Source organism: Podarcis melisellensis (assembly GCF_964234715.1).
Source record: "Podarcis melisellensis genome assembly, chromosome: 16".
Lineage (NCBI taxonomy): Eukaryota > Metazoa > Chordata > Lepidosauria > Squamata > Lacertidae > Podarcis > Podarcis melisellensis.
This window is the reverse complement of record NC_138533.1, coordinates 22,048,987-22,062,961: the sequence shown is the minus strand read 5'-3', so window position 1 is coordinate 22,062,961 and position 13,975 is coordinate 22,048,987. Positions and strand designations below refer to the sequence as shown.

The following is a 13,975-nucleotide window of genomic DNA, read 5'->3' as shown; positions in this document are numbered from 1 at the left end:
ATTAATATTAATAATAATTGAGTTCATATACCACCCTATACCCAGAGGTCTAAAGGCTGTTCACAGAAAATATCACAACATATATAATCAGAATAAAAACAACAACCCACTAACACCCCCCCCAAGAGCCACATTTGAAAAGGGTAAAAGGTAAAGGGACCCCTGACCGTTAGGTCCAGTCACAGGTGACTCTGAGGTTGCAGCGCTCATCTCGCTTTACTGGCCGAGGGAGCCGGTGTACAGCTTCCAGGTCATGTGGCCAGCATGACTAAGCCACTTCTGGCGAACCAGAGCAGTGCACAGAAACGCCGTTTACCTTCTCGCCAGAGCGATACCTATTTATCTACTTGCACTTTGATGTGCTTTCAAACTGCTAGGTTGGCAGAAGCAGAGACTGAGCAATGGGAGCTAACCCCGTCACGGGGATTCGAACTGCCGACCTTCTGATCAGCAAGCCCTAGGCTCTGTGGTTTAACCCACAGTGCCACCCTCGTCCCATAAAAGGGTGCAGGATGTCAAACAGATCAACCAAAGGCCTGGTTAAAAAGGAACATTTTTGCCTGGTGCCTAAAGGTGCCAGGCAAAATTTTCTAGGGAGAGCATTCCACAGACAGGGAGCCACTGCAGAAAAGGTCCTGTTCTCATGTTGCCGGCCTCCGGATCCCTTGTGAAGGAGGCACATGAAGGAGGGCCTCAGAAGATAATCTCAGGGTCCGGGGCAGTTCATATGGAAAGAGGTGGTCCCTGGTTAGGGTATGGTGCTGATGACACCAAGGTTGCAGGTTCGATCCCCATAAGGGACAGCTGATATTCCTGCCTTGCAGGGGGTCAGACTACTAAATGATCCTCAGGATCCGTCCCAACTATGATTCTGTGATTCTCCACTGGTCTGTATTACATACAGTGTCAAGTGTGGGGTGTTTGGCCTCCAGGCCAAAAGGTTCCCCACTCCTGATATGTATAATGCAACAGTCAGGAGAGAGACAAAACCACGTTTGCTGGATGAGAGCTTAGGTAAGAACCTGCTCTATGCAGCAGACTTCCCTGGGAAATAATCCTGCTTGAAGCTGGGTTTGCAAGGAAGTAGTAGAGTGCAAGAAGGGACGCGGGTGGCTCTGTGGGTTAAACCACAGGGCCTAGGATTTGCCGATCAGAAGGTCGGCAGTTCGAATCCCCACGACGGGGTGAGCTCCCATTGCTTGGTCCCTGCTCCTGCCAACCTAGCAGTTCAAAAGCACGTCAAAGTGCAAGTAGATAAATAGGTACCACTCCAGCGGGAAGGTAAACGGCGTTTCCGTGCGCTGCTCTGGCTCGCCAGAAGCGGCTTAGTCCTGCTGGCCACATGACCTGGAAGCTGTACACCGGCTCCCTTGGCCAGTAAAGCGAGATGAGCGCCGCAACCCCAGAGTCGGTCACGACTGGACCTAATGGTCAGGGGTCCCTTTACCTTTAGTAGAGTGCAAAGAGGCCCAGAGAGCCAGAGTTGGCTACAGTCATCTTTCAAGCATACACTCAGTTGCAGACGTGATTTTTCTGCCATGTTGACCTGGGGAACGGCCTTCATCGCTTTAAAAGCCACATGCATAAAGCACCCTTGCAAATTCGCATTATTTCATGCTAGATTTCATTGTGCTGCTTTGCCCCAAAGACTCAGATTGGAAAGGGAGAGAGGCAGTGATGGATACAGACCAATGCTTTCCATCTCTCTCTCTCTCTCTGCAAGTGTGTTTCTTTCAAAATAGCATGGGGGGGGGGGGAAGCTGCCTGCTAGCTGACTGTAATAAAGAGAAAGGTTCTGGAATTAGCTGTGCGGCAGTGAATTTCCAGGATAATATAAAAAACAACAACCCATCTACAAAAGCATCTTCATCTTTGTTCAAAACTGCAGTCAACTAGCAGAATTTCTCAGGCGTCAGAGGATGAAGTTAATGGCAGGCACCCAAGGCATCAAAAAGAGATGGTTCGTGAGCACCCACAACCACCCACTGTGTCTCATTTCAATCTCCCTGCCTCTCCCCGCAAACGCCATCTCCCCACTTCATCCCCTCCCCATCACCTTCATTGCTCGCCTCTGGAATGAGCACCAGCAATGTGGTGTAGTGGTTAGAGTACAAGGGAGCAGTGCCTGGGAGAACCAAGGCTCAAATCACCCCCACCTCCACTCAGCCATGCTGAAGCTCATTGGGCAACCTTGTCTCTGTCTCTCAGCCTAACCTACCTTGTAGGGTTGTCGTGAGGATAAAGTAGAGAGGGAATTAGTTTATATTGGGGGATTACCAGTTTGTTTTTGTTCTTATTTTTTATTATGTATTTTGTGGTGGTTTTTTTACTGTAATTCTATGTTGTGAACTGCCCTAAGACCTATGGGTATATAGAGCAGAATACAAATTTAATTAATAATAATAATGTACCTCGGGTTACATACGCTTCAGGTTACAGACTCCGCTAACCCAGAAATAGTACCTCGAGTTAAGAACTTTGCTTCAGGATGAGAACAGAAATTGTGCTCCGGCGGCGCGGCAGCAGCGGGAGGCCCCATTAGCTAAAGTGGTGCTTCAGGTTTAGAACAGTTTCAGGTTAAGAACAGACCTCCGGAACGAATTAAGTACTTAACCCGAGGTACCACTGTATTATTTTTTCTAGGCACATATCCCTCCAATATGAACTATTTCCCACGATATCCTTTTTTTGAAGTGAATATTGAGGAGAAGGCTATCACTGGCTGCTGGTGACGGTTGGCTACATCTTCCCTAGATTATCAGAGACAGGATACCTCTAAATGTTGGTTGCTAGGGACACACAGGCAGAAGAGGACTATTACTCTCATCACGGCCCGACTACGAGCCATCTGATTGGCCGCTGTGGGATGCAGGACTAACTAGGTGGCCCTTTGCTCTGATCCTAGCAGGTCTCTTTTTTACATCCTTATTTATTAGAGAAAGCTCCTCATTATGAGCAGGTACATTCTTCTGAACATAAAGGCGCCTGTTCCCGTTTGGCTTATCCGTTTCCAACACTAACAGTTTGCAGACATGAAAAAGCACATCGATGCTTTGCTCTTAAGCAAGAGGCTTACAGAAGCTTCTGTTGGTTGTGAGATAAATCGCTCCTTGTTCGTTCATTTCTTTGAAGCCTCTTTGGGGGGGGGGGGAGACGGCAACCCCACCTTGCATGGAAGGATGTCTGTGCCTTTATATAAAGGGTTGGAAACTGCCAGCCCACAGGCCTAATCTGGCCCACCAAGCCTCTCCATTTGGCCCATGAGGCCATTTTAACCAAGCTGTTCCTACCTGACACCCAGTCCAGAGAGGCCACCAGCTTCCTTCTCCTTAGTGGCAGTACAGTGGTACCTTAGGTTACAGACGTTTCAGGTTACAGACTCTGCTAACCCAGAAATAGTACCTTGGGTTAAAAACTTTGCTTCAGGATGAGAACAGAAATCACTCGGCGGTGGCACAGTGGCAGGGGGAGGCCCCGTTAGCTAAAGTGGTGCTTGAGGTTAAGAACAGTTTCAGGTTAAGAACGGACCTCCAGAACATATTCAGTTCTTAACCCGAGGTACCACTGTATTGCCTTTGTGGAACTCAGCAAGGAGGGGGATGAGTGCAAAACTAGAATTGGTTGGCTCTGAGCCTTTTCTGTCATGGGCTCTGGCTCCGCCTCCTGTTGGTCTCTCTGCCTTCCACCCACCAGTCCTGATGGGCACAACCAACTGCTGGGTTATGGAGGTGGGTGTTCAAGACTAAGTCAGTGGTTCCCATGTAGCCAAGTACTATGAATTCCCTGATTTTCAAAAGCCAAGCCATGGACCCCCTTCTTTTGAAAATTTAGATATCTCTATGCAGTGCTGTCTTTCTAGAAAAAGAGGTGCTGGAACTCACCATGAACGCCTCCCTTGTTCTCTTATAATGGCAATGGCCGGAATGGAGTTCTGGTGAGTTCTGGCTGGGGAAAAAAAGCCCTGTCTCTATGGTAGTCTTTATGTGAATGGTGCCCTGGGCCCCTTCGGTGGGTTATGTAGATCCCCAGGGTCCATGTGTTGGTTTCTGTGTGTTGCCACTGTGCAGTGCTCTTGGAGTCACAAGACTCTGTTTACATTCCAGAGACATTCCAGGCTGTTGGAAGTCTCAAGGAAGACAGGAGATGAATGTGATGTTACTGGTTTCCTGTTCCTTTGTTTTTCAGTTGCTCTCTGCTTTCACAGAGAGAACATGTATATTTCTTTTCTGTCTGCGTAGTTAGGAATAAAACTCTTTAGCAATGTAGCTCATAAACTTCTCATCCTTCCCTGGGCTGGATACCCTGCGTAATGGGGGAACGTGCTTGGAGCCTTATCAGAGGCTCAGGTCGTTAATCACGTCAGAGGCGATTCCGGAGGACTCGACTGGAAGAGTCGCTCAGTCGAACGCAAGTTCGACACCATGGACCACCAATTGGGAATCACCGGACTAAGTTTTTGCTGGCTTGAGTCGACACATCTCCTTTCTAACCTTTGATTTAAAGGTTTGCATACAAAGCTATTATTATTATTATTATTATTATTATTATTATTATTATTATTATTTGATTAAACTGCCTCTTGCATTTACATTTTCTCATGAGAACCAAAAATGAAACAGTCGGTTCATTTAAGAATGTGGGAAGACCCCTGCAGGATCAGGCCCATGGCCCATCTAGTCCAGTATCCTGTTCTCCCAATGGCCAACCAGATGCAAGCAGGATCTGAGCACAAGAGCTCTCTCCCCTCCTGTGGCTTTCATCAACTGGTATTCAGAAGCATTGCTGCATCTGTCTGTCTGTGGAGGGAGAGCACAGCCATTGTGGCTAGTAGCCATTTGTGCTGACTTGGTTACTGAACCTTCTTTGGCCTTAACTGGGGCAAGCTTCCTTGCAACTGAACCTGAATTGGAACCAAGACAAAACAATGTTAACTGTTTCCCTCCTTGCTAACCACCCCGTTCACCCTCTGCAAATCCTATTGATTGATTGATTGATTGCAAAAACAAACTTCAAATATCGACATATCGCATAGAATAATCAATACAAAATAAGAGGACATAAAAAGAATAAAAACGACTTCCCTCCACCCGTATGTGACTTCTCCTTTTAAATTTTACTTCTCTCGTTGTGTTCTTATGCTATCTTATACCACCGTTTCTGCTATGCCTGTCATTACTCTGTCTCTTCTCCATGCGATAGCTTAGACTTCATATCAATATTTTAGTACTCATCCTCTGCAAATCCTGTGGCTCCTCCTTTTCTTTCTCTTCTTCTTTTGCTTCCTCTCCCACTTTCAATTACAAGATCTTTGGGGCAGAGTCCTGTATATCTTAAAAAATGCTTATAGAGTATACTGACTGTGACAATAAACAGCAGCAACACCTCTTTTCATGTTAGAAAATAGGGATTCCCCTCCACTGTCAGGACATCTGTAGTTCAACTCCAATCAACATTAGGGATTATGATACAAAAGGAATCAAGGTGACCCCTGGTCTCCTGCCAGGTGAGATTTGCTCTGGATTAATATAATCAGAATTTGTATTCAAAAAAGAAAAAGAATTAGATGTCAGGAACAAGCCCAGGGATTCAGTGTTCCTTTCCCTGCATTAACCTGACAGTAAAAGGTCTGGGATGAAAATGCCATCAGAGAATGAGACCTTGACCGCCTCTGCAGTCTTTGTTACAACAACAGATGCAGGCAGTCATTAGCCGGTCTCCTAAGAAGATCTTGTTATCTAGAGCTGCACTCTTCCCTCCCAGTCCTTTGCCAGTGAGCTGAGAGCTTCCCTGTATCATTGTCCCCCAAAGCAGCCCACAATCTGTTTCGCCAGAGCTTGGCAATGCTGCCCTCCAACAAGATGCCCAGCAACCCTGACAGCATCATCACTAGCACCCGCCTTAACTGCCCCACTCAGAAAGTCGGTTCAAGGCTGGATCAGTGTCGCCATAGCTCTTCAAATACCCCGGAGGCAGTCTGGGCATTTATCTCTGCTAATGCATGCATATGTTCAATTGCAGGGCATTTTTAATAATGAGGGAGGTGAGGGTCACTTTCTCCAACACTTGTGCTCATGCTTGAGCTCGTTTATCAGTTGATAACCATCTTCCCATCCGGAATGAGATTTATTAAAAAGATTTTCAAGCATTACAAATGGTTAAGTGTAAACGATTTCAAGAGGCAGCACACAGGAATCCGGGAAGCTGCCTTGTACTGAATCAGACCATCCAGCTCAGTGTTGTCTACACTGACTGGCAGAGGCTCAGGGGTGTATGTGTGTTGCAGATATAAGGCATTCCCAGTCCTACCTGGAGATGCCAGGGATTGAATCTGGAATCTCCAGCATGCAAGGTACTGTAGATACTCTATCACTGAGCCAATGTCCATTTGCAAATATCAGAAACTAAATTGGGGTGGAGATATGCATTTTTTAAAAAATAAAACAATGAAGAAATAGTTTAAAGCGGTTCTCAACCTGTGGGTCCCCAGGTGTTGTTGGACTACAACGCCCATCATCCCTGAGCTCTGGCCTTGCTAGCTAGGGGTGATGGGAGTTGTAGTTCAACAACATCTGGGGACCCACAGGTTGAGAAAGGCTGGAAGGAAAAAGAGGAAATGAAAGAGGAACTAAGGCAGTCTAGCAAGGATGCAGCCTATCCTCTATGTTTTGGACTACAATTCCCATCAGCCTCTGCCAACGGTGATGTTGGGATCCAATACATACAGTGGGCAGCAGGTATGTGAATGTTGGCATGAGTCACCCATCTGAAATAAAGACTTGCACATGATTACTTTGGGCACAGATAATGAAAGGCAATCAAATGTTCCAGGAGTCATCCATAGGAGTCAGATCTCATTGGGCTTTCGTTTTGTGAGATATTTTTACCCAATATGAGGAGGTTTTCTCAAACCATTATTTTAATAGATGGTACCTTCTCACTGCAATAAGGAGGGAAATGATGTAAGCGGTGCTTTTGTAGGTTTTTTTTAATGCTTCTAATGGCGTAACAAATGGGAAGTGTGGGAGACAAGCTTGTGTACAGGGATTTGGGCTTTCAAACGTTAGCACCTATTGCTTCAGAGCGCTTCATTCTAGCTGTCGATGTTTGCTTGTCATTATGGTTAATTGCTGCAATATACACACTTTGGGAGCCCAGCAGATGTAATACTGGTCTTTAACATAAGATTAAAAACTACAGTGCAAAATATAAATTGTAAGGAATCGTGACCACAGTCAATGTATCCTTTCTCTTTGTTGTCTATTCAGGGCTGGTAAAAGAACGTATTTTTTCACAAGGCACATAGTTAAACTCACTCCCACAAGAAGCAGTGATGGTGACCAGCAAACTCTTATGTTCTTATGATGAATGAAACAAAGCCTCTGTTTCCAAATTGTCCCTCTCTAAAGATTTTGCAAGCACCACACCTCCTTCCTTCTCAACAAGAACAGAAATGCTGTAAGAATGTTATTCTTTATAGATAGTCAATGCCTGCATTCCCAGAGGTCACTATATTCTCTTGAATAAGCTATATCAGCCTGGTGCCTTCCAGACTTTTTGGGCTACAACCTCCGTCAGCCCTAGGAAAATTGGATCCAAACCTTAAATTTGATGCTGGGACAACCAGCCCTTTACCACCTCCAATATACACAGATGGTCAGATTCTTGAAGGAAGCTATCAGTTATCGGTAAGAAGTTCATAGGTATGGAAGATTCGCCCTCAGAAGTTATATGTGGCTAAGGAACCAAAGTGCTTTATGAAAGACCCTCTAGAGAAGCAGATTGACAGTTTTCCGTCTCCTTTCCAGAAAGGAAATGAGCAACCAACCCAAATGCAACCAATGGGAACTTAAGGAGCTGCCGTATAATGAGTTGGACTGGTGGCTCTCTAGGGTTTTAGATGGGGAATCTTTCTCAGCCCTACCTGGAGATGCCATTGGGGATTGAACCTGGGACCTTCTGCATGCAAAACAGATGCTCAACCTACTGAGCTATGGTCCTTCACCATATTGAATCAGACAATTCATCCATCCAGCTCAATACTATATAAACTGACTGGGAGTGGCTCTCAAGGGTTTCAGAATGGAAGTCCTACCTGGAGATCCTGGGCATGGAACCAGGGAACTTCTGCATGCAATGCAGGTGCACTTCCACTGAGTGATCAAGTTGCTTCACAGGCTCAATAGCTAGCTGTTCCTAATGCCAGTGATAGTGGAGAATTATGTACGCTGTTCCATATCAACACCTTTTCCTAGACTGTGAAAGCAACGGAAGCACCATCACAGAGATGGACCCAAAGCCTGGACAAATGTTTGCACTCAAAATGGCATTTATGTGCTGGGGTGGAGAAGACCTCTGCATGGGGGTTTTGTTTGACCCTCCAGTGCCACCAGCCCCTATAAGCCCCACTTGGCAAGAGTGCCAATTCTTGCGCTTATCCATGCAATAATCTGGGAGAAGCCACATAGATTGCTGTACTTGCCCTAAGCCTCTTGGAAGAGCTGCAGCTCAGTCCTATGGGTAATCCTCCTGAATTCTAGCAGAAATGTTGCGAAACAGCAGTGCAGGAAACTCCAGTGTCAACAAACTCCCCAGTGTGCAGCTCAGGGAGTTTTATTTGAAAAATGCTCTTGTCTTTCAGCCCCATTTATTTATTTAGCAAAATGTATGCGCCGATTTATTTATTTATTCCCCAAGATTGCTATAACACTTGATGGTAATAAAATAAAAGCCAGTGGTAATGTAGTGGTTAGAGTGTCAGAGTAGGACCTGGAGGGGACAAGGGTTCAAATTTCCACTTGGCCATGAAGCTCACAGGGTGACCTTGGGTCAGTGGCTGTCTCTCAGCCTAGCCTACCTCACAAGGTTGTTGTGGAGATTAAATAAGGAGCATGCATGCTACCCTGAGATCCTTGGAGAGAGAAAATGAGGGATATAAATGCAATAAAGTAAATAATAAAAGCTCAAAGGAGTTTACAAAAAGAACAAAGCTATAACGTTTTCAGTTTTTTCATTACAAGGAAACATTTAAAAACAAATATTGAAATCATTAAAAATATCCTTTAAAAATATATATAATTGCAAATAAACCTCTGAATAGTTTAATAATATGTATGTGTACCACATACAATTTCCTTCCTCATCACCTTCACCTTTGGACTTTACACCTTTTAAAGGTCAGAGCACCACAGATCAGTAAGCCCAACTTTATTTTTCAAACATCCAGTTGCTCATACATCATGGCTTTTTACAAAAGGGACTAAAAGGTCAGACTCCTCTGCCATTCTTCCGCACTCCTGAATTTTTGTGATTAGGTGGATGCAATTCTAATACAGTATCTTTTTTTTAGTCATTCCCAAACCAGGGCACACTTGCTGTGTTCTAGATGCATCAGTTTCAGTCCCTTGCTCACCCTATCCTGAATGTTGGGTAGTGGAGGAAAGTAACTGTACATTTACAAAAAGTTGTGTTTTTTTAATGCCATTAAATCTGTTTCAGATTGACCGGAGAATAGGCACATCATCAAGGCTCAACCCCCAAACCTATCTTGCCTCTAAAACCCAACCATCACCACCTTCATAATCAATATATTTGATTTGCTCTTGCAGATGCTACTCTTTAGCTCCCCTGCTCCCACCAAAGCCCAGCTGGTCTAGAAAAAGTTTTCATGCCCACCTCCTCCATTCACAGAGATGCTCGGTGCACAAAACCAGGGAAGAGTCGTTGTTTATTCCTGATGTACATTTTTCAGGATCTAACCCACCCCATCCTGAATTCTGCAGGGTGGGATGAAAGGATGCAGGTCTGGATATTATTATGACCATATATTAAATATGGTGCTTTTTTTAAAAAAGTCATTAAAACTCGAACATACAGAGAGATTGGGTATATTCATCAAAGCTCAAGTCCAAAACCTTCCTTGCTCCTTAATAAGCCAACCACCAGCATTCAGGTATCTGATATGCTCCTGCAGGTTCTTAATTTCTACCGGTCCAGGAAAAGTTTCCACATCCACCTCCTCATTTACACACAGACTCTCACAAACCCTTGATCTACCCCAATTAGGGAAGATCTCTTAGCCATTGATCAAACAGAAGGCGAGAGGGTCCCTGACTCCCTGCACCCACAGGGCTGGAGCAAAGGGTCCTCGTCCTCGATAATTTTTATTTACCATTTAATATGCAAAATCCTTGAGTAGCTTACATAAAACATAGTAAGATAACGGGGGAAGCAAAATACATATACTACATTGAAAACCCAAACCACAGAGAAATACATCAGTCAAGACAGAGAAGTCACCAATAAAACATGCGGTTAAACATTTATTTATTTGTTTATTTATATCCCGCCTTTCCCCCAAGACCAGGGGTCAAGGCGGCTTACACAATGCAGATAAAACATAGAAGGCGGAAAAGCATATGCAAATTAATAGTTAGAAAGTATAACAGAATTAAAGCAAGATTAAAAACAACAACAGATCTACTAAAACGCAGAGAGTAAAAGCACTATTTTCAAAGCTCTTCCCTTACAAAACGGTCAGTCTCCCCCTTGCCCCAGCATGTTGGAATAAAACAGAATAAACCGCGGAAGGAGAGGAAGGAGGCAGCCGGTCTAGCTTCAAAAACAGAGCAATGCGAACAAGTTTCCTACCTGGCCAGGGGCTTGCGGGAGGTGATGCTGGCCACGATGACGCTGCCGGGTCTTGGCGTGGCCACGGCTTTGAAGGTCCCTCTCCAGAACTTCTCGAACAGCTGCTTTTCGCCCTGCTGGACGCTCGCCATGGCCCGACCGTCAAAGCGCCGCCGCGCTCGGAACTGTCCAGGGTGCTGAAATGTTACATTTCCGCCTCTCCAAGCCCGGGGGCTCTCTCACCTGGCCAGCGCCTACCTAAGACGGTTTGCCCTGGCGGGGTAATAGCCTGGATCGACAATATTTTTTGGGGGGAATCACCGAGCCCTGTGTAAGGGAAGCGCCTCCGTCTGCCTCCCGACCCGGCTGTGCGTGCGCGCTAAGCCCAGGCAGGCGGGCGTTTTGTCTTTGCTCCGATGTGACGCGCAGCTCGGGGGGGCTGGTCAATTTTCAAGAGCTGCTGCTGCGCTCTCTCGTCCTCCGTCTGCTTGGAAAACATCAGACAAAAGACGGAGGGGCTCCTCCAGCCCGAATCAGCATCACAAAGGGCGGCTGGTCCCCGGGTCCTCCGGGCGTGTGCCTGTCAATGGCCTGGGAGGGGAGAACGGGGGTGGGGAGGACAGGGCGAGGCGCTGACTCAGACACGATTTAATTGAGAAGGGGAGGAAATGAGCAGAAACTCACGCTCGCCCCTCCAGCTGCTTGTATGCATCTCTTCCCCGCCCCCAGCAGAATCGGGGAGGGAGGGAAGGAACAAGCCTAATTAAATAACCTCAACCGCCCCCCCCTATTTTGGAGAGAGGCGGGGTAAGGACAGGCCCTTAAGTGCTCAGCGCAATGGCACTTCCTAAGGACTCAGAGTCTGTCGCAGGCAAACACAAAGGCTTGAGCTTGCACTTTGTTCGTTTCACGAAATTTATTATGTCCCGCCCGACTGCGAAATAAAATAAAGCCTGAAAGCGGTTAACAAAAATAAAATAAAACAGTGAAATTATCAGTAAAAACAACTGTTTAAACGTCAACTGAAAAAAATGTATTCGAATAAGCTGTGATAAATTATATACTGTACATGTGATTGTCCCAAAAACAATGCTAATCAAGCCTTTTAACGAAAAATTAAATTGCCATATCTAACCTCCCCCCTCAAAAAAAAAAGTAAGCTAAAAACGAATTGCAACTAAAAACAGGTTGCGTTCAGTTTTAGTTCTAGACACGTGGAAATAGATGGGCAACTTAGGTCCCTTAATTTCAATGGGTCTACTTTGAGTAGAACTTTGCTGCATACAACCAATAGAATCTTGTGATACCCTAAAGCCTAACGTCCCTGTTACTTTTTGTGGGCTGGGAAAGGAAGGGAGATTTCAGGCTTAGAATCATAGATTTATAAAACTGTAGAGTTGACCCATCCCGTCATCTAGTCCAACCCCCAGCCATGTCTGCAGCATCAATTTTGTATGTTTGGGGCTTTATATTATTTACTTGTGATATTTGTATCCTTACCTTTCTTCCAAGGAGCTCTAGGTTGTGTGAGTGGATCTACCCTTTCTGACCTTTCAGCATCGTGATCCAGTGAGGTGGGCTAGGTTGTGACTGCCACCCCCAGGTCAGCCAATGTGTCTCATCAATCACTTCAATCTGAAATCCATCAATCAAGTCAATGCTTTCCTTTCCTGGCAGTTTCCACTCAAAATGGCCCATTAAGGGTGTGTGTGGAGATACAGATATCTTTCCCATTGTGTTCCGCTCCTACCTGATCTGAAACATCCCAGCTGATATCAGTCCTATGGTTTACACAGTCTCATCCAAAGCATGTTTACTCAAAAGAAATCCTCACTGTGTTCAATGGGGGTTTCACTCAGGTGTGGGAGAACAGAAGATGTATGGAAAAGAACCTGGTTGGTGGGACATGACTCCTCATCAATGTACTTCTGTAACACTTCCTGGGGTCGGCGATAGGAAAACTGGGGGAGGGGGTTCATATTGTTCTTCTATTTCTTCTACAACCTATAAAAGATATACACCATAAGGAAAGCTCTGCTGTATGCAGCCAAAGGCCCATCTAGTCCAGCATCATGTCCTCACAGTGGCAAGAGGGCACTGTGGTCTAAACCGCTGAGCCTCTTGGGCTTGCCAATCAGAAGGTTGGCGGTTCAAATCCCCGTGGTGGGGTGTGCTCCCTTTACTCTGTCCCAGCTCCTGCCAACCTAGCAGTTCGAAAGCACACATGTGCAAGTAGATAAATAGGTACCACTGTGGTGGGAAGGTAAATGGTGTTTCCATGCACTCTGGCTTCCATTACAGTGTTCCGTTGCGGCAGAAGCGGTTTAGTCATGCTGGCCGCATAACCCGGAAAGCTGTCTGTGGAAAAAAGCCGGCTTCCTCGGCTGGAAGCGAGATGAGTGCTCATAGCCACCTTTGACTGAACTTAACCATCCAGGGGTCCTTCATCTTTTTACCTGTACCTTTTTACCTTGGATCTGGTATAACGTTTCACCTGCTTAATTTACACCAGCTTGCTCTATGCCAGCTTCTTGTGCATAGGATCACTCCCGAAGGATGTAATGAGATTGAGGTTTTCCCTCTTGTAGGCCATGCCTTGCCTCATTCACTCAAACCTGGCAGGTGGGTTGGCCCATGAAATGAAATACAAGCAGACACAGCAACACAGTACCTTGACAAGGCCCAAAGAGCATAATTAGCAACATTTCTCTCCTCTCCTCTTTCCTGCTCCTTTCTTAACATCAAACCTAAGGAAGAATTCTGCAAATCCAGAGGGCCAGCTCCTTGCTTTGTGGTCCTTCTTTGCCTTAAGATAAAATGATATCACTGTCCATGTTTGGAGTCATTAGACTGATGTCTTCCAGACTTTTGATAGTTGAGACACAGGCTATTAGGAGCATAGAATGGAAGAGTTGGAAGGTACCCCAAGGGCCGTCTATTTCAACCTCCTGTAATGCAAGAATTGCAGCGAAGGAATCTCTGACAGCTGGCCACTCAATTTCTGTTTTAGAAAACCTCCAGTGAAGGAGTGTCCACCACCTTCCAAAGTAATCTGTTCCACTGACAAACAGCTCTTACTGTCAGAAATTTCTCCCTAATGTTTATGTCACGGTCTGGTTCATGGGCAATCGAAGTCCCGGGGACCGGGGGCAAGATGGCAGGGTGGGAGCAGGAACAAGATTCCAGAAGCTAGGAGTCAGGAAGCCACGAGTCTGAGCTGGGAGTCAAGAAGCCGAGGGTCCGAGGGTTAGGAAGCAAGGATTCACAAAGTCAAGGGTCCGAGGATCAAGAAGCAAGGAGTCATGAAGTCAAGGGTCCGAGGATCACAAAGTGCAAGTAGATAAATAGG

General features: G+C 45.8%; 1 protein-coding gene across 1 annotated transcript in view; it reads right to left on the bottom strand.

Annotated features, from left to right (window-relative positions):
- Positions 1 to 11,335, bottom strand: part of SRRM4 (serine/arginine repetitive matrix 4) — a 115,918-nt gene extending 104,583 nt beyond the window's left edge. Inside the window, exon 1 of the mRNA XM_081892404.1 lies at positions 10,648 to 11,335. Within this exon, the coding sequence (XP_081748530.1) occupies positions 10,648 to 10,778 (131 nt within the window). The 5' untranslated portion in view covers positions 10,779 to 11,335. The remainder of the gene's footprint in view (positions 1 to 10,647) is intronic.
- Between the last annotated feature and the right edge of the window lie 2,640 nt (positions 11,336 to 13,975).